General features: G+C 56.6%; 3 protein-coding genes across 4 annotated transcripts in view; 1 reads left to right on the top strand and 2 right to left on the bottom strand.

Moving 5' to 3' along the window:
* CALY (calcyon neuron specific vesicular protein) lies at positions 1-12,477 on the bottom strand. Its single transcript, XM_016919675.3, has 6 exons — positions 12,388-12,477; positions 3,392-3,546; positions 2,443-2,556; positions 1,452-1,565; positions 372-693; positions 1-139 (listed from the first exon to the last, which is right to left on the bottom strand). Exons 2-5 carry the CDS (start codon positions 3,524-3,526, stop codon positions 400-402), a joined length of 657 nt encoding a protein of 218 aa, XP_016775164.1. The 5' UTR covers positions 3,527-3,546; positions 12,388-12,477; the 3' UTR covers positions 1-139; positions 372-399.
* Positions 7,633-8,894, bottom strand: LOC134807223 (uncharacterized). Its single transcript, XM_063782379.1, has 2 exons — positions 8,531-8,894; positions 7,633-8,499 (listed from the first exon to the last, which is right to left on the bottom strand). The coding sequence occupies exons 1-2, from the start codon at positions 8,810-8,812 to the stop codon at positions 7,726-7,728; spliced, it is 1,056 nt and encodes a 351-aa protein (XP_063638449.1). The 5' UTR covers positions 8,813-8,894; the 3' UTR covers positions 7,633-7,725.
* The window catches only part of PRAP1 (proline rich acidic protein 1), a 22,845-nt gene continuing 11,085 nt past the window's right edge, over positions 8,226-19,985 (top strand). For both annotated transcript variants that reach the window (XM_024346717.3, XM_054660049.2), the window contains exons 1-2: positions 8,226-8,308; positions 10,410-10,495. The gene's annotated coding sequence lies outside the window, so the exon portion shown is untranslated. The remainder of the gene's footprint in view (positions 8,309-10,409; positions 10,496-19,985) is intronic.

Raw genomic sequence — 19,985 nt, forward strand, 5'->3', positions numbered from 1 at the left:
TGGACGTGAAATCTTTACTTAGAGAAAAGCGACAGAGTCAGAGACCCACGGGGGCGGGGCTGCAGCGAGGGCGCCTGGGGACACGAACACGGCGGAGAACATCGGGAGACGCGCTGGTCACAGGAGCTGGCGGAGGACGCTGCGGAGACAGAGCCCGAGGGTTGAGAGCGGCGACGCGGCCAGGGGCTCCCCGCGGACCCCGCGTCACCCGGCGGGCTCGGATTCGCAACCCCCAACCCCGAGGTTCTGGCGGGCCGGGTCGGAGGGAAGAGGAAGGGAAGGGTGGCGGGGGTCTTTGGCTCAGAAGCGGTGGCGGGAGGCCAGGAAGAGACCTGGGCAGAGCCGGCCGGAGCCCCGCGGCGCGCACCTACCCCGGGCCGGGCTGCGGGGCTGGAGACGTCACTGCGCGGGCGGGGGCGCCGCGCTCCCGGCCGCCTTCCGCGCCGCCTCCTTCTCCGCCTTGGCCGACGGCTTCCCGGGGGGTTCGGTGGCCGCCGCCGCCGCCCCAGCCTGGGTGGGCCCCTTGCGCTCCTCCTTGGCTGCGCGGTAGCCGTCCCCCCAGGCCGCCGGCGTCTCCGTGCCGTGCTTGCGGCTCAGCGGGTAGGCCCCGATGGCCGCCAGGATGCTGCGGTGGCGCTCGGGGTCCATCTCCGTGTAGTACATCTCCAGGGTCAGCGGCGTGCAGATCTTGTGCTGCGGGAGGGGCCGGGTCAGGGTCGGTGGGGCTGAGCCCTCCTGTGCGCCCCGGGCCCAGGCCCTCCCGCTTCTGCGGTTGGGGACACTGCGGACAGTTTGTAATGGAGCCATGGCTTCAGGACACCGAAGATCAGCCTCCAGTTCAGAACTCAGGGCCCTGGAGGGGCATGGAGCCAGGAGGTCGCGGGTTGTAAGGGGAGGGGCCACCCAGGGAGAGGGGCGCAGACACCAGTGGACCTGCCCAGCGCAGCAAGGACTCTGCGGAGCGCGCTCCAGAGCATAAACCATGGAGTTAAGGAGAAAAGGAGCAGATTTTACTTCTGATAAATAAAAGGCTTTCTAAAAACACACTAAAAGCTATAACCATTATTGACAAAGAGATTTAAAAAAAAAAAGGATGGAAGAAAATATTTGCCAAATAGGTGGGGAGCATTAATATCATGTTATATAAAAATAAAACCTCACACAAGTCACTCAGGAGGACAGATGACCCCTACAGAGGCGGCTGCAGGGTGACCTTTTCTGCCTCATCTTTTTACTTATTTTTTAAATTACAAGAAGAGAAACCCATCACTAACTCATCTTTTCTTTTAAATTTTCAAAAGATAGGATCTCATGTTCTAGAGAAGTAACAGGAACATGGCTTTGGAGACCACGTTCCCCCAGCAGCAGGAGACACCCCTGCCACCCCCTGCCTGGAGGCTATGGGAGGAGGAGCGGCTCTACACCCCCCACCAGAGCCCTGGCCCCCTTACCCGCAGCAGGAAGCCGTCGGGGCAGGTGAACTGGTCGTACCAGATGGCCTTGTACATGATCAGCACGCAGCCCAGTAGCGCCATGGCGAAGGCGATCATCCGCGCGGTGGGCAGCTGGCGGGAGGGCAGAGAGGGGCTCAGCCACGCCAGGCAGGGGCGGTCTTTGTGGGGAGCTCCTCAGTCTTGATGCCCCACCCCCGCCCTGGGCAGCCAGTGGCTTTTCCAACTTTTCCGAGGGTCAAGTGTGCAGGCGTCACCCCTGGGGGCCAGGCCTTGCTGGTGGCCCCTCCACTGGGGTTCTGGAAACATCTGCCACCAGGTAAAGTGATGTGGCCTTTGACCCAGGTGGGTCTTGCAGGAATTTGCAGTTTCCCTGCGGTGTGGGCTCCCAGGGGATGGGGCCGCAGCCTCAGGTGAGTCGGAGGCTGCACTCACCAGGCCTCCCAGGTGACTGCCCACGGTGGGTGCATGTGCGGTAACATGAGCTGCAGACTGGAACGTGAGGCCAGGGGCGGGGAGCCCTAGCAGATCTGACTACTGGAGAATGGAAGGCTTTGGAAACAGTCCACTAAAAATGACTAAAGCTATCATTAGTAACATTGACAGATTTAAACAAGACGATGAGAGAAGATATTTGCCAGATATACTGCAGAAAGGAAGTATTACATAGAAAGCCCGTAAGTCACTGAAGATGAGACAATGACCCACTGGGCAAACAAGCAAGCAGCACTCGCGGGTGCTTCTGAGAAAGAAAAACATCTCAGGAGCGCCACTGTTTGGTCAGTCTGCACCTGCAGCCTCGGGAGGGGGCCTGGTGGGTGCAGGGCAGCCGGTGGGGCCAGCTCTGGGCGGGATGACTCACTGCCACCCTCTCCTCCCTGAGAGCAAGGGGACCCCAGACTGGCCTGGACGGAGCCCAGGCACCCCCAGCTGCCTTCCACCTTCTCCTCCTGTCCTGAGTCCCCACAATGGGTGGGGTGGGTGTGGTTACCCTGCGCCCTTCCTCTGGGTGGCTGCAGTTCAGCCTCTGGCCCTCCAGGTCAGGGAACTTCTTCTGCTGGTCTGGGGAGGACAGCTGGTATTCTGTCTGTGTCTTGATGACCACCTGTGAAAAGAGATGGCCATGGCCTCAGTAGGCAGCTGGCAGGGACCCAAGAGAGCCCTGAACTGAGAGGGGAGGGAGCCAGGGTCAGCTTTGTGGCAGTGGTGTTGACGCTGACCCATCTCCCAGGACTGTCTGGTGGATGGCAGGGCTCCAGCAGCTACAAAGTGAGGCCAAGGGAAGGTGGACGCTGAAAGTCTGCTGGGCGCATGGCAGCTCTGGGCCTGGCTGGGCTGCTGACAGAGCCCCTCACTCTGCCTGCTGCCTTCAACTCAGGGTGCTGGAGAATTGCCCTTGGCCAGCAGGGGTGGTCCTCCTGCCCCGGGTCCCCAGCATAGATGCTGCCCCCACCTCCAGCAGGGACAACTCGGGGTGCCCTTCATGCTGCATGACTCCCTGGGGGGTCAAACTGGGCTGGGCTTGAACTGAGCTCTTTGTTTCTCCCCAGTTTCTGCTATAAGCAACCCCAGTGGTCACTTGCCCAAGGACCCCCAGATCTCAGGCTAAACCCAGGACAGGGCCATGCCCCAAGGGGAAGGGTGGGAAGCGTTGCCTGCTGAGTGCCCTATGGACGGCACGTGGGCGGGGTGCTGTCTAGGAGTCAGTGCGTGAATTCTCGGTTACCCATCGGCCAGTTTGTCCAGCTCTGGCATATGGGGGAGCTGACCAGGAGGTCACACAGAGTGCCCATGGCCAGCTGGGGCTTTGGCCCCCATGGCCCTTCGTCTGCTTGCTCTACTGCACCTGGGAAGAGGCCATATCTAGACAAACCTCACCCCACACCCCTTTGTTCCCAGGGGAGCCTGAGAAGGGCCCCCATGCTGGCCCAGGCCCTCACCTGGTCAGGGAGCGGCGGCTGGAGCTGGCTGACGTCCAAGGGGCTGATCAGAGGCACACTATCCATGGCAGCCCCATCCTGGTCCCCAGGGTCTTTACCTGGCTTCCCAGAGAAGCTGCAGCCCAGCTTCACCATGGTGGATGGCAGTCCTTGTCCTGTCCAAAGACAGACAGGGTCACTGCCCACAGGCTGCCCCCTGGATGCCCACGCCAGCTGGCTCTGAAGCCAGAGGATCCTGAGCTGGGCCTAATGCTTCTCACACCAGAGCCGGGGACAGGCTGTAAGTGGTCAGGCCAGCCTCCTTGGACAAACCGGTCAAATCCAGCGAGATGCTGGGTGCTGTACCTTCTTGACCCCCACAGCACTGCAGGGTACAGCGCCCCAACCAGTGACTGTCCATGAAGCCGGGGGAGACTTCCAACGGCAGCTGCTCTAGACAACCTCCTCTTTCTTCTTCTTCTTCCACTGGTGGCTGCTCTAGACAACCTCCTCTTTCTTCTTCTTCTTCTTCTTCTTCTTCTTCTTTTGAGACAGGATCTTGTTTTGTGGCCCAGGTGGGAGTGCAGTGGTGTGATCTTGGCTTACTGCAGCCTTTGCATCCTGAGCTTCAGCAGTCCTACCATCTCAGCCTCCCGAGTACCTGGGACCACAGGTGCGCCCCACCACGCCTGGCTAATTTTTAAAATTTGTGTAGAGACGGGGTTTCGTCAGGTTGCCCAGGCTGGTCTCAAACGATCTGCTTGCCTAGGCCTCCTACAGTGCTGGAATTACAGGAATGAACCACCGCGCCTGACTCTAGACAACCTCCTAAAGCCGACAATCCCGGACATCAGTATGGAGAGTTGGGTGCCAGACTCAGCAAATAAAAATTCTGGAGACCCAGCTAAATTTGAATTTCAAATAAGCAAAGAGCTCATTTTTAATATAAGAGCATCCCACGCAATACGCGGTATGGGACGTGCTTATCCTGAAGTCAGTCCTCATTCTGTCTGGCGCTCTCTGCCAGAGACGCACGAAGTGAGAAAGAGCGGCCACAAGAGGGCACCCGCGAGTCAGCCCAGCTGCGAGCCTGGCGCTAAAGGCCGCGGAGAGCGGGTCTCCTGCGGAGCTGAAAGCCACAGCAGGGCCCCGCGGGGCTGGGAGAGGGCGGGCCCCACTAACCCAGAGAAGCCGAGGGTGCCCGGCTTCGCCTTCAGGCGGACCTTGTAGAGAAAAGGAATGCAGCGGATGACCTCCGAGCTCATGGATGGAAAAAGCAGAAAAAGAAAATGTATTCAATCAATCAAAGGAGAAAAGAAAGGTCCTGTGTGCAGTAGACACGGAACCCGTGGCCCGGTGCTATGGCGGCGCCTGTGGTCCCAGCCACTCGGGAGGCTGAGGCGGGAGAATCGCTTGAACCCGGGAGCCGGAGGTTGCAATGAGCCGAGATCACGCCACTGCACTCCAGCCTAGGTGACAGAACGAAACTCCGCCAAAAAAAAAAAAAAAAAGGCAGGGCGTGGTGGCTCACGCCTGTAATCCCAGCACTTTGGGAGGCCGAGGCGGGCGGGTCACGAGGTCAGGAGATCGAGACCATCCTGGCTAACACGGTGAAACCCCGTCTCTACTGAAAAATACAAAAAATTAGCCGGGCGTGGTGGTGGGCGCCTGTAGTCCCAGCTACTTGGGAGGCTGAGGCAGGAGAATGGCGTGAACCCGGGAGGCGGAGCTTGCAGTGAGCCGAGATCGCGCCACCGCACTCCAGCCTGGGTGACAGAGAGAGACTCCGTCTCAAAAAAAAAAAAAAAAGGAATCTGTCATTACAACATTCTCTCACAAAGAACTCCAGGCGCAGACAGCATCACCACAGCATTCTACAAACCATTTACAGGGAAAGTAATGCACGTCCACAGAACTCTTCCAGAAAGACAAGGGAGCACTCACCAGCTCCTGAGGCCAACGTAGCCTCAGTCCCTAACCCAGCAAGGACAGCAGCGGAGATGAGCTCACAGGCCAGCCCCCGCCATACGTACACACCACTGCGAGGCCCCAAAGCTCAAGCAGCGTGAATCCAGCGAATACAACAAGGTAACATATCATGACAGTTTGGGTGTATTCTGGAAATGAAGTTTGGCTTAACATTTGACAAGCAATCATATTTTTCACCATATTAACAGAATAATGAAAAAGCGTTATCTGATCAATTGCTAGAGGAGCAGAAGTAACTCTGGGTAAGACTCAGGGCTCATTTACTATTCCTCGGACCCATTAGTGCATTAAGGCAGGAGGCGAGTGCTGTAACTCGGTAACAGTGAACCACTAAATCCCCACAGCAAACCTCACTGAATGTGAATCCTGAAAGTGCCTTGATCTGCGGTTCTACAAGTTATGGTGCTGGAGGTCTCAGCCAATGCTGTAGGGCAGGACAAAGAAAGAGCTCCAGTGCCAGACAAGAAAAAGTAAAACTCTGATTGATTCACCCATGAAACAGTGTCCGTGTTTAGAAACCCCAAAAGAATATATAGACAAATCATAAGGATCAAAAAGTGAGTTTGGCAAGGTTGTTGGATTTAAGGTATTCAGAAATCAGTTACATTCCTATATGTCAGTGGCAAAAATAAATAAATAAATAATTTATTGAAGTACTCAATTTAAATAATATCAAAACTATCAAATCCTCAGGAATAGGTGTAAAAAGAGCTGAGGAGCAGGGACAGGGCAGGGCCTTCACATGGAATCCAGGAAACACTGTCGACAGAGACCAAGAAAAGCTAAATTCCCCAAGTAAATGGGGAAGGCTGTGGCTATGGATTTTGGGAGTTTCTATGTTTAAACAAATTACCCACCCCCCAATCTGTAGATGCAGTAAATCTTAAGCAAAATCCCAACAGGGTTTTTAAAATGAACTTGACAAGCACTGTCATTTTATATGGAAGGCAGAGGGGCAGGAACACATCAAGTATCTTGGAAAAGAACATGGATTGCCAGGCACAGTGGCTCACGCCTGTGGTCCCAACACTTTGGGAGGCAGAAGTGGGTGGATCACAAGATCAGGAGTTTGAGACCAGCCTGGCCAACATGGTGAAACCCTGTCTCGACTAAAAATACAAAAACTAGCCGGGCATGGTGGTACACGCCTATAATCCCAGAAACTCGGGAGGCTGAGGCAGGAGAATCCCTTGAACCTGGGAGGCAGAGGTTGCAGCGAGCTGAGATTGCACTACCACACTCCAGCCTGGGCAACAAGAGCAAAACTCCATCTTGGAAAAAAAAAAAAAAGAACATGGAGGAGGTCTCATCTGCCAGGGTCTAGCTTGTTGCACAGCATTGGAAATGGAGAGGTGTGGGGCTACTGCGTGGTGGAAAAAGTCCCACGTGACACACTTTGCACACACAGACCCTGATTTGCAGCATGGCTGCCTCTCAGTAAACTGCTGTCCACATCAAGAGCAGTGAGCCTGATCCCTACCTCACATTACACAGAGAAGTCTACTCCAGGTGGATAAACCTAAACTGGAAAAGCAAAACAATAAAGCATCTCAAAGATAATACAGAAGAAGATTTTTCTGGTCTCAGGGAGGGAAAGGTTTCTTCATTAGGACAATAGGTACTAACCATAAAAGGAAATATTGATGAAATGACTTCATTAAAACTATGAACTTCTGCTTATCAAAACAGCTTCAAAAAATGGAAGCAGAAACCAAGACTGGGAGAAGACAGTTGCAACCCACAAATGATGAGGGTGCATTGTGGGTTGAATGATGTTCCCTCAAGAATACGTCCAAGTCTTAGGATCTGAGTGAGGGGTACCTTTGAATGGGATCTTATTTGAAAATAGGGTCTTTGCAGATGTAATCAAGCTAAAATAAACTCGTCCTGAATCAGCGTGGGCCTTGACCCAAAACTGGTATCGTTATTAAAACAGGGAAATTAGACATAGGAGAGTGTTATGTGTAGACGGAGCAGAGATTGGAACGATGCAGCTGAAACCCAAGGATTGCTTGGGCCACCAGAAGCTGGAGGAAGCAAGGAAAAAGCTCCCCTAGAGGCTTTGGAGGGAGCATGGCCCCGCGAACACCTTCATTTTGGACTTCTTGACTCCAGAACTGTGAAAGAATTTGTTATTTTAAGCCACCTGCTTGTAATTTGTGACAGCAGCGCGAGGATGTCCAATTAACTGCCAGAGCCAGCAGTGACCACTCTTTCTCGCCCTGCAGTGGCCAGGCTCCGCTGTGGGTTCCAGGTGTGGGTAGGCACCACGGGAACAGGAGCAAGGGACCCGCGGTCACAGAGCTTCTGCCCAGCTGCTGCCACTCAAGTACAGATAATGTGGAGGCATCTGTGTGGAGGAGAATCTAAGGGTGGAAGGAGCTGAGGGTGGAATGATTGCAAGGTGGAAGGATCCGAGGGAGAAGGATTGAGGGGGTGGGGCGGGGGAAGGATCCGAGGGGTGAGGGATCCAAGGACAGAGGGATCCAACGGGGAAGGATTGCGCGGGTGGGGGTGGGGTGGAGGGGAGGGATCCGAGCGGAGGGGTCCGAGGGTGGAACGATCTGAAGGGGAGGGACCCCAACGGGGTGCGGGGAGGGATCCGAAGGGGTAAGGATATGACGCGGGGGGAAGGATCCGACGCAGGGGGAGGGATCCGAGGGTGGAAGGATCTGGGGGGGGGGGGAAGAATCCGACTTGGGGAACGATCCAAGTGGGGTAGGATCCCAGGTGGGAAGGGTCGGAGAGCGGAGGTATCTGAGAGGGAGGGCTCTGAGGCGGGATAGGATCTGTGGGCAGAAGGATCTGAGAGTGAAAGGATCTGAAAGGGGAAGGATCTGAGGGGAAAGCGTCTGAGGAGGGAAGGACCTGAGGGGGAAAAATCTGAGGGCGGAATGATCTGAGAGTGGAAGGCTCTGAACGGGGAAGGATCTGAGGAGGATCAGAAGGGTAAGGATCTGATGGTGGAAGGATCTGAGGGGGGAAGGATCTGAGGGGGAAGAACCTGAGGGGGAATGATTGGAGAGGAAGGATCTGAGGGCAGAAAGATAAGAGGGTGGCAGCTTTTGCCTGGGGAAGAATCTGAAGGTAGAAGGATCTGATGGGGAAAGGACCTGAAGGCAGAATGATCTGAGTGGAAGGCTCTGAGGCGGGAAGGATGTGAAGGGGAAGGGTCTGAGGGGGAAGGACCTGAGGCGGAAAGAATCTGAGAGTGGGGGAAAGACCTGAGGGGGAAGGACCTGAGGGGGAAAGAATCTGAGAGTGGGGGAAAGACCTGAGGGGGAAGGACCTGAGGCGGAAAGAATCTGAGAGTGGGGGAAAGACCTGAGGGGGAAGGACCTGAGGCGGAAAGAATCTGAGAGTGGGGGAAAGACCTGAGGGGGAAGGATCTGAGGGCGGAATGATCTGAGAGGGGAAGGCTCTGAAGGGGAAAGCTCTGAGGGGGAAGGACATGAGGGAGAAGGATCTGAAAGGCGAAGGATCTGAGGGGGGAAGGATCTGAGGGGGGAAGGCTCTGAGGGGGGAAGGGTCTGAGGGGGGAAGGCTCTGAAGGGGAGGCTCTGAGGGGGGAAGGACATGAGGGAGAAGGATCTGGGGGGGAAGGCTCTGAGGGGGGAAGGCTCTGAAGGGGAGGCTCTGAGGGGGGAAGGCTCTGAGGGGGGAAGGCTCTGAGGGGGAAGGATCTGAGGGGGGAAGGCTCTGAGGGGGAAGGATCTGAGGGGCGAAGGCTCTGAGGGGGAAGGATCTGAGGGGGGAAGGCTCTGAGGGGGGAAGGCTCTGAAGGGGAGGCTCTGAGGGGGGAAGGCTCTGAAGGGGAGGCTCTGAGGGGGAAGGCTCTGAGGGGGGAAGGCTCTGAGGGGGGAAGGCTCTGAGGGGGGAAGGCTCTGAGGGGGAAGGATCTGAGGGGGGAAGGCTCTGAGGGGGGAAGGCTCTGAGGGGGGAAGGCTCTGAGGGGGAAGGATCTGAGGGGGGAAGGCTCTGAGGGGGAAGGCTCTGAGGGGGGAAGGCTCTGAGGGGGGAAGGCTCTGAGGGGGGAAGGCTCTGAGGGGGAAGGATCTGAGGGGGGAAGGCTCTGAAGGGGAGGCTCTGAGGGGGGAAGGACATGAGGGAGAAGGATCCGAGGGGCGAAGGCTCTGAGGGGGAAGGATCTGAGGGGGGAAGGCTCTGAGGGGGAAGGATCTGAGGGGGGAAGGCTCTGAGGGGGGAAGGCTCTGAGGGGGGAAGGCTCTGAGGGGGAAGGATCTGAGGGGGGAAGGCTCTGAGGGGGAAGGATCTGAGGGGGGAAGGCTCTGAGGGGGGAAGGCTCTGAGGGGGGAAGGCTCTGAGGGGGGAAGGCTCTGAGGGGGAAGGATCTGGGGGGGAAGGCTCTGAGGGGGGAAGGCTCTGAGGGGGGAAGGCTCTGAGGGGGGAAGGCTCTGAGGGGGGAAGGCTCTGAGGGGGGAAGGCTCTGAAGGGGAGGCTCTGAGGGGGGAAGGCTCTGAGGGGGGAAGGCTCTGAGGGGGGAAGGCTCTGAGGGGGAAGGATCTGAGGGGCGAAGGCTCTGAGGGGGGAAGGATCTGAGGGGGGAAGGCTCTGAGGGGGAAGGATCTGAGGGGGGAAGGCTCTGAGGGGGAAGGCTCTGAGGGGGAAGGATCTGAGGGGGGAAGGCTCTGAGGGGGAAGGATCTGAGGGGGGAAGGCTCTGAGGGGGGAAGGCTCTGAGGGGGGAAGGCTCTGAGGGGGAAGGATCTGAGGGGGGAAGGCTCTGAAGGGGAGGCTCTGAGGGGGGAAGGACATGAGGGAGAAGGATCCGAGGGGCGAAGGCTCTGAGGGGGGAAGGATCAGGGGAGGAAGGATTTGGAGGTGGCAGCTTCTGCGTGGGGAAAGAACTGAGGGGGAAGCATCTGCGTGGGCGAGAGTGAGGCTGGTGAAGGAGGGCTGGGTAGGGGATGGGGGAGGCCACCCTGAGCCGGAAGGAGCTAGGCGAGGGGAGACAGGGCCCCCAGTCCTGGACCTGGCCACACGCTTTGGGGCCCTAACCCGTGCCCCTCGTTGTTGTGTGTTCGTCGCAGGCGACCCTGTGCCTGCCGGGCCTTTCTGGAAGAGGCCGTGCAGTGTCCCCCAGACCACCCACCCCGGGCTGAAGACTCTTCCTGAGGTGGGTTCCCACGTGGCCCGGGCAGGGGCAATGGGCACTCGGCGGGCGAGGTTTCACGGTGCAGCCAGCGTCCGTGTGTGTGCAGGCGGAGACGGACGAGGCGCCACGGGGCTCAGATACCGGAGCGATCCGTGGAAGCAGAGTCGGAGCAGCGGAGGGCCGAGAGGCCGGGGAATGACGTGGTTGTGGGGCGAGGGCAGCCAGCGCTGGGGCTTGAGGTGGAGCTTGGCCCGCGGGGGTGGGGGTGCCACTGAGGAGGAGGGGTCGGGGGTCTCCCCGGAGCGGACGCCCAGAGCAAGCCCAGCCTCTCTACAGACGGGAGAGGGGGAGGCGGAGAAGGGGGCGCAGTCCCGCACCAGGGCCCGCAGCGCCATAGGGTAGGGCCACGCCCCGGAGGGCCCGCGCCAGGAGTCTCCGCCCGAACCCCCGCTCGGGCAGGACCCCCGCCAGGAGGAGCTGCGCTTGAGGGGTCCCCTTCGAGCCAAACTTCAAATCCAACTCCTCGGACGGCCAATTTACGTCATCGCGGGTTTCCATGGCAACGCAGACAGGCCCGAGACGCGTCTTCAGGAAGAAAAAGCCATTGGGGGCCCACTGGAGCCTCGCTTCTGGTTCCGGGCCCAGCGCCCCGGGCGGAATGCGGGGTTGGAAAGGGGGGACTAGCCTGTGTGTGGGGTCCAACCCCCCCACCCCACACACCAGACCTTCCCTTTGCATTGCTGCGTCATGGGGGCCTCCTCCCACGGAAGACACGCGGCTCGTGGAACTGGGGGGCCGCCTCTGCTTCTCCTCCCGGCCCCTCCCTGCACCTGCGCTGTCGCGGCATCTTCTGCGGGTCCCCTGCGCCCCACCCGCCGCGCTCTGGCAGGGAGGCAGTGCCCGGCTCCTGTCTCTGGGGCGGGGAAGGCGTGGGATGCTGATGGCAGATGGGTGGGGGCGCGGGTGAGTGAGGCCGTGCAGATGGACGGATGGATGGCGGGGGCGGGGGTGCAGGCTCTCAGTCGAAAGTCCACGGAAGCTCGGCTGGAGGTCACGTCACAGACTCGCTTCCGCATGCGCCCCCCCCAACCATGGAATGCTGCGTCACGCTGGGGGGTGCGCGCAGGTGGGCTTGTGCGGGCCGGGCACAAGCGCGTGTGACTGCGGATCTCTGAGGGTCCCGCCCAGCCCCCGCGGGCGCCACCGCAGCCTCCCGCCCCTGGCGCTGCAGGGGGCTGTGGCTGCCCCGCTTATTAAAAGGCAGCTGCGCTGCGGGGTCGGTGCAGCCCCGCGGAGGGGAGTGGGCGCGCAGCTGCTCCCGCTTCCAGCCCAGCCACCTGTGGCCCCTCACCCGAGCCTGCTGCAGGTGGTTCCGGAGCCGCGCCCCTCCCGGCCTCCTGGCCACCTCTTGCCTGTCACGCAGACGCCCCCATCAAGCCCACCCCCCACCCCCAACCCCCGTGCGGGCAGCGGCTCCTCGGTGCTCTGGTCCGACGCCCCTTCTGTCGCCCTCCCCACCCCGCCTCCGGCAGACAGAGCTGGGCGGGAGCTGGGACTAGTACCCCCTCCCCACCTCGGAGACACCCTTAACTCCAGGCTGCGATCCTCGTGCCGGGGCCCCGCCGTCACGGGAAGCCTGGAGACCACCGCCCTCGGGTCCGCGGGGTCGGACTGGCCTGGGGCAGCCAGAGGAGGCCCGAGGGAGGAGGGCGGCCGTGCAGCGCGCCCTGCACACTCGCACCCGCACACGCGCCTCGCACACACGCACTCACACCCTCATCCGCACGCGCGCCACGCACAAGCGCACTCGCGAGCACACGCACCTCGCACACACACCCGCACACGCGCCTCGCACCCCCGCACCCCTTCGGGCCCCCCGCCCCCATTCTGCAAGAAATGTGGAAATAGCTCACAGGCGGCTCCACTGGCAGCTGCTGCAGGACGCGGTCGGGGAGGACGACGATGCGGATGTGGATGCGGAGGATGCGGTTCCAGACGCTTCGCAGCCGGGCGGGGCGGGGGCTGCAGCTGCGAGACCGAGGCTGTGGTAGCCATGGAAACGCGGCTAGAGGCGGGGCCTCGACTCTGGTCCCGCACCCTCTACCCCCGCCCACCGCCCCGGCTAGGGAGCCGCGCATGCGCCCCTCAGACCCTGCTCGGGCCTCACTACACACCTCATACACACACCTGATGCACACACACCTGACACATCCCCAGAAACCACACCTCGAACACCAGACACATCCAAACACACTCACACACATCCCAGACACACACCTCACACAAACACCCCCCACACAACCTCACAAACACCCCAAACACCTGACACACACACCCCAGAATCACACATCTCGAACACCAGACACATCCAAACACACCCCAGACACACACACCCCAGACACACACCCAACACACACCCGACACACACACCACACACCTCACACACACCCCAGACACACACACACCTGACACACACACACCCCAGAATCACACATCTCGAACACCGGACACATCCAAACACACCCCAGACACACACACCCCAGACACACACCCAACACACACCCGACACACACACCACACACACACCTCACACACACCCCAGACACACACACACCTGACACACCCGACACACCCCCAGAATCACACACTTCAAACACCACATTCAAACACACACCTCACACACACCCGACACACACCTGACACACACGTGACACACACCTGACACAACCCCAGAAACATACACCTGACACACACCTCACACACACCCAACAACACATATACCTGATACACACCCCAGGCACACATTTGACACACATACCCCAGAAACACCTCAGACAACAGATACATCCAAACACACACCTCACACACACCTGACACACACACCCTAGTAATACACACATCAAATACCAGACATCCAAACACACATCTCACACACACCTCAGACACACACACAGCTGACACACCTGACAACCCCCAGAAACACACATTTCAAACACCAGACACATCCAGACACCCACCTCACACACACCCGACACACACACACCTGACACACCCCACACACCTAACCCACACCCCACACACCTGACCCACACCCCAGAAACACACATCTGACAAACACACCCCAGACACACACACACCTGACACCCTCCCCAGAAACACCTCAAACACCAAATACATCTAAACACACAATTCACACACACCCCAGACATACCTCACACACACACACCCCAGACATACCTCACACACACACCTGACACATACCTCACACACACACACCTGACACATACCCCAGAAACACACCTCACACACCAGACACACCCACACATCTCACATACACGACACGCACCTGACACCCACCCCAGAAACACACATCTCACACACCAGACACCCAAACACACCTCACACACACCCCTGACACACACCCCACACCTGACACACACACCTGACCCACACCCCAGAAACACACACCTTAAACAGCAGAAACACCCAAACACACCCCCACACACCTGACACACCTGATGCCCATCTGACACATACCCCAGAAACACACCAGACACACCCAAACACACTCACCTCAAACACATCCCTGACACACACACACCACACACCTGACATACACACACCTGACCCACACCCCACACACCTGACACACACCCCAGAAATACACACCTCACACACCAGACACACCCAAACACACCTCACACACGCCACACACCCCTCAGACACACGCCTCACACACCAGCCATACACACATCACATACACCTCTCTCACACACACCCCCAACACACACCTCACACACACCCCACACACGCTCTTGACCCATACAGTTCACATACCAGACACACCCACACACACCTCACACACCCAAGACACACCCACACACGCCCCAACACACACCTGACACCAGTCACCCAGGAAACACGCTTCACACACACCACACACCCAAACACACACCGTGAACACCAGACACACAACCACACATACACCCAAACACCCCAGACACACATACCTCACATCGGACACCACATACCCAACACACCTCACATATACCCTAGACACAGCGGAAACACACACCTACCAAACACACACACACCAGACACAGCCCCTGCAGACCTGACACACCCACACCTGACACACACCCCAGACACACCTCACACACCAAAACACCCTAGACACACATCCCAAACACTGGACACACACCTCACACACACACACTAGACACACCCCCATACACACCTCACAGACACACCAGACACATGCCACACACACCTCACACCACACACCTGACACATACATGATACACACCCGACACACATAGACACACCCTGGACTCATACCCCGGATGCGCACCACACCCCCCCGACACACCTCACAAATGCACCCCACATACTGCTTACACACCAGACACACCTGACATGCACACCCCAAACACCTCACACATCCCAGACACACACACCTCACACACATGCCTGACACACACACCAGATACACACCCCAGACACACACATCCCATGCACACCTCACACATGCATCAGACACACACACCCCAGATACACACCTCACAAACGCACCACACACCCCCAGATCTACACACCTGACACAACCCTCACACACCTAACACACACCCTCACACACCTAACACATACACCTCACACAAACACTCCACATACCTCAGGCACACACACCCCAGACACACACATGCTCGACACACGCACCTCCCATGCACATACACCCTCACACACCTCACGCACACACCAGCCACACATGCCTGACATATACTCGACACACACATCCCTTACACACTCCAGACACACACACCTGACATACAACTCACACACACTTCACAGATGCACACCTGACACACGTATCCCTGACCTGCACACACACCCTTCACACATACACCCTAGACACATCCTGGATCCACACACTCTTGACACACACCCTAGACACTGACAACCCCACACACAAACCCCTGACACACACCCCAGACACCTCCAAACACTCCCCTCATACATATATCCCAGATGCACACACACCCCTACACACCTCAGGCACACACACTCCTGACACATGCACCCCATGCACCCTCCCACACAGGTGGCACACATTCCTCACACACACCTGACACACACCTGACTCAGACACACCTGTCACCCCAGCAGACACCTGACACACTCAAAACACCTCTCACACCTGACACACATCACGCAAACATTTCACTTACCTCACACACCTGACACACAGCCCTCACACACACCTCACACACACCTCACACATATATACACACCACAAAACATTTCATACTTCACACGCACCTGACACCTCATAACACACACCTGACATGCACACCTCACAACTCACATATCTGACACACGCGTGACATGCACTCACAGACACATCACACACCCGCACACCTTACACACATCTCACACACCTGACATACACATGTGACACACACACATCTCACACATACACACCCTCACGCACACGCACACACGCTCGCCGCCTCACTGTGCAGGGGCAGGTGCCCTGGCCAGCTCAACCCTGGCTGCTCCTTGGTCTGGGGCCCCCCAGGGTCTCCAGGTGGACCTTGGGTGGATGCTCAGACTCCCCCGTCCCCTCCGCCTTTGTGCTGGGTCAGACCCAGCTGGGTTTGGCTCCCACTCACCCTGAGGATGGCCCTGGCGCCCGCATGGTGCCCAGCACACAGAAGGCGCTCCATAGGCATTTGCCTGAGTGCGGCTCCCAGCTGTGGGTGGTCAGCAGTGACAGGAGCATGCATTGGTGATGCCTTCGTTTTCATTGCTAAACCGTAACCCATTGTTCCCGCTGTTAACTCATGGACATGCCGCGTTTCATCCACGCTGAACGGTAACCCGTTGTTACTGCTGTCTTTTTGTTTTGTTTTGTTTTGTTTTTTTGAGACGGAGTCTCGGTCTGTCGCCCAGGCTGGAGGGCAGTGGCGCAATCTTGGCTCACGGCAAGCCCCGCCTCCCGGGTTCACGCCATTCTCCTGCCTCAGCCTCCCGAGTAGCTGGGACTACAGGCACCCGCCACCACGCCCGGCTAAATTATTTTTTGTATTTTTAGTAGAGACGGGGTTTCACCATGTTAGCCAGGATGGTCTCGATCGCCTGACCTCGTGATCCGCCTGCCTCGGCCTCCCAAAGTGCTGAGATTACAGGCGTGAGCCACTGCGCCCGACCTGTTTTGTTTTAGTTTAGTTTTGTTTTTTTAAGAGGAGTTTTGCTCTTGTTGCCCAGGCTGGAGTGCAATGGCACGTTCTCGGCTCACCACAACCTCTGCCTCCGGGGTTCAAGCGATTCTCCTGCCTGAGCCTCCTGAGTAGCTGAGATTATAGGCGTGTGCCACCATGCCTGGCTAATTTTTGTATTTTTAGTAGAGACAAGGTTTCACCATATTGGCCAGGCTGGTCTCAAACTCCTGACCTCAGGTGATCCGCCTGCCTTGGCCTCCCAAAGTGCTGTGATTACAGGCGTGAGCCACCACGCCCGGCCATTATTGCTGTTAACCCATGGATTCTCCAGGTTTCATCCATTCATCCATATGAACTGTTTCCAGTTTGTCAGCTGTTTATAATGTTGTGGTGAACATTCTTATTCCAACCTTGGTGGACGCGTGCTTTTATTTCTCTTGGGTAGTTACTGAAGAGTGGAATTGCCAAATTTGATGGAAATTGACATTTAACTTTTAAAGAAAATGCTAAAATGTGTTTTTCCAAAGTGGCCGTACCATGTGACATTCCCACCAGCAGTATAGGAGGGTTCCAGTTTCTCCACATCCTCACCAACTCTTGATTTTTTTTTTTTTTTTTGAGACAGTCTCCCTCTGGCCAGGCTGGAGTATAGTGGCACAATCTTGGCTCATTGCAACCTCCACCTCCCGGGTTCAAACGATTCTCCTGCCTCAGGCACCCAAGTAGCTGGGACTATAGGCTCATGCCACCACGCCTGGCTAATTTTTGTATTTTTAGTAAAGATGGGGTTTCACCATGTTGGCCAGGATGGTCTCAACCCGCCTTGGCCTCCTAAAGTGCTGGGATGACAGGCGTGAGCCACCGTGCCCAGCAACCAACTCTTGATCCTTGATTTTGTCTTTTTTATACTAGCCATCTGTCTTAGCTGAGGCTGCCATAACAAATTGCCAGAGACTGGGCAGCTTCAACAATGGAAATTCATGTTCTCACAGCGATGGAGGCTGACGTCTGAGACGGAGCTGTTGGCAGGGTTGGCTCCTCCTGAGGCTGCTCCCTGGGTTTGTGGGTGGCCACACCTCCCCGTGTCCTTACATGGTCTTCCCTTTGGCGTATCTGTGTGTTCTCATCTCTTCTTATAAGGACACCAGTCCTGTTGAATTAGGGTCCACCCTAATAACCTTGCTTTACCTTACTTACATCTTTAAAAACCCATCTCCAAATATCGTCATATTCTGAGGGGTTAGGACATCAATGTATGAATTTAGAGGGGACACAGCCCATAACACCGTCCTATAGGAGTGTAGCTGTGGCTTGAGTCCACGTCGCCCTAGTGACAAGTGGTGCTGAACATCTTCTCAGGGTGGAGTCACCATTTGTAAATCATCTATGGTGAAATGTCTGTGCAAATGTTTTGAATATTTTTCAGTTGGGTTGTTTGTCTTTTTATTGTTGAGTTGTAAGAGTTCTTTTTATATTCTGGGTATAAGTCCTTTTCTTTCTTTTTTTTAGTTTTATTATTATTTTTTTGAGATGGAGTCTCACTGTGTCAACCAGGCTGGAGTGCAGTGGTGCAGTCTCATCTCACTGCAACCTCCGCCTCCCGGGTTCAAGCGATTCTCCTGCCTCAGCCTCCCTAGTAGCTGGGACTATAGGCGCCTGCCACCACACCCAGCTAATTTTTGTATTCTTAGTAGAAACGGGGTTTCGCTATTTTGGCCAGGGTGGTCTCGAACTCCTGACCTCGAGTGATCCTCCCGCCTCGGCTTCCCAAAGCGCTGGAATTACAGGCGTGAGCCACTGCACCTGGCCCTTTATTTTTAATTTTTAAAAAGTTTTAATTATTATGGGTACATAATAGGTATATATATCCATGGGGTACACGGATGCCATATGTAATGATCAAACCAGGATAATTGGGGTATCCATAACCCCAAGAATGTATCATTTCTTTGTGCTAACATTCTAATTCCACTCTTTTTTGTTAATTTAAAATATACAACAGGCTAGTCACAGTGGCTCATGCCTGTGGTCCCAGCACTTTGGGAGGCCTGAGTGGGAGGATTGCTTGAGCCCAGGAGTTCGAGACGAGCCTGGGGACCTCGTCTCATTTTACTAAAGACTAGATGTTTTAGATAATATATTGCAAACATTTTGAGTTCTGATATTTTCTCCCAAGGGTTGTTGTTGCTGTTTTGTTGAAATCTGTGGACTTTGTTTCCCCTGTAGCACGTGGCCTGGTGTCTCCGCCCAGTTTTTTAAGCCTATCTTCCTTGAGTCACACTGGGCTGTGTGGTTGGAGGCTGTGCTCAGGCTGCGGGACCCACTCTGCTGGTGCCTCAAGGGTGGGCTGGGGGCCACGCTCTGTGTGGATGCAGTTTTTAAGGTGCCCGACCTTTACTTCCCACCGGGTGTCTCCCGTCTCCTGAGTGTGAATGCACAGACTTGTGTTGGGCCAGAGGGATGGGGAGGTCAGCTGGGACTGTGTGGGAACCTGGGGAGGCTCCCTGTGCCTTTCTCATTCCAGACCTGATCTCCCCATTCAAGTTCGGGCTGGCCTGCCAATCACTGCTCATAATCCCCTTGGGGACCCCAGTTCCCTGAGCCACTGGCCTTCTGCTGCCTCCCCCGTGGAGCCACTCGGCCACTGAGGGGTGGGTGGGAGTGTAACTGCCCAACAGGCTCATTCTGCTTGCTGCCCAGAGAGAGCCGATTTATCAGGGCAGAGAGAAACTGCAACACGGAAAGTTTAATTCACACGGAGCCGGCTGAACGGGAGGCTGGAGCTTTATCACTACTCAAAGTTTAAAGGATAATTTGGTGGGTAGGGGTTGGGAAGCAGGGAGTGCTGATTGGTTGGGTTGCAGATGAAATCACAGGGAGTCGAATCTGTCCTCTTGTGCTGAGTCACTTCCTGAGTGGGGGCCACAAGACCAGGTGAGCCAGTTCATGGATCTGGGTGGCACCAGCTGTTCCACCAAGTTCAGAGTCCGAAAAATGTCTCAAGCACCAATCTTAGGATTTACAATAGTGATGTTTTCCCTAAGAATAATTGGGGAGGCTTAGAATCTTGTGGCCTCCAGCTGCCTGACTCCTTTTTTTTTTTTTTTTTTTTTTTTAGACGGAGTCTCGCTCTGTCACCCAGGCTGGAGTGCAATGGCGTGATCTCTGCTCACTGCAAGCTCCGCCTCCCAGGTTCAGGCCATTCTCCTGCCTCAGCCTCCCGAATAGCTGGGACTACAGGCGCCTGCAACCACGTCCGGCTAATTTTTTGTATTTTTAGTAGAGACGGGGTT

Source organism: Pan troglodytes, chromosome 8, assembly GCF_028858775.2.
Source record: "Pan troglodytes isolate AG18354 chromosome 8, NHGRI_mPanTro3-v2.0_pri, whole genome shotgun sequence".
NCBI lineage: Eukaryota > Metazoa > Chordata > Mammalia > Primates > Hominidae > Pan > Pan troglodytes.

Bases quoted from the DNA above. Each gene is read 5' to 3' on its own strand.
- LOC134807223 (XM_063782379.1), bottom strand. From the start codon at position 8,812: ATGTCCTTCCCCCTCAGAGCTTTCCCCTTCAGAGCCTTCCCCTCTCAG. The intron at 8,500-8,530 runs CTTCCCCTTCAC...CCGCCTCAGAGC, and splicing joins AGGTCCTTCCCCCTCAGACC to CTTCCACTCAGATCATTCTG.
- CALY (XM_016919675.3), bottom strand. From the start codon at position 3,526: ATGGTGAAGCTGGGCTGCAGCTTCTCTGGGAAGCCAGGTAAAGACCCT. The intron at 2,557-3,391 runs GTGAGGGCCTGG...CTCTTTTCACAG, and splicing joins AGCCGCCGCTCCCTGACCAG to GTGGTCATCAAGACACAGAC. The intron at 694-1,451 runs GTAAGGGGGCCA...CCCCTCCCGCAG, and splicing joins CCGACGGCTTCCTGCTGCGG to CACAAGATCTGCACGCCGCT.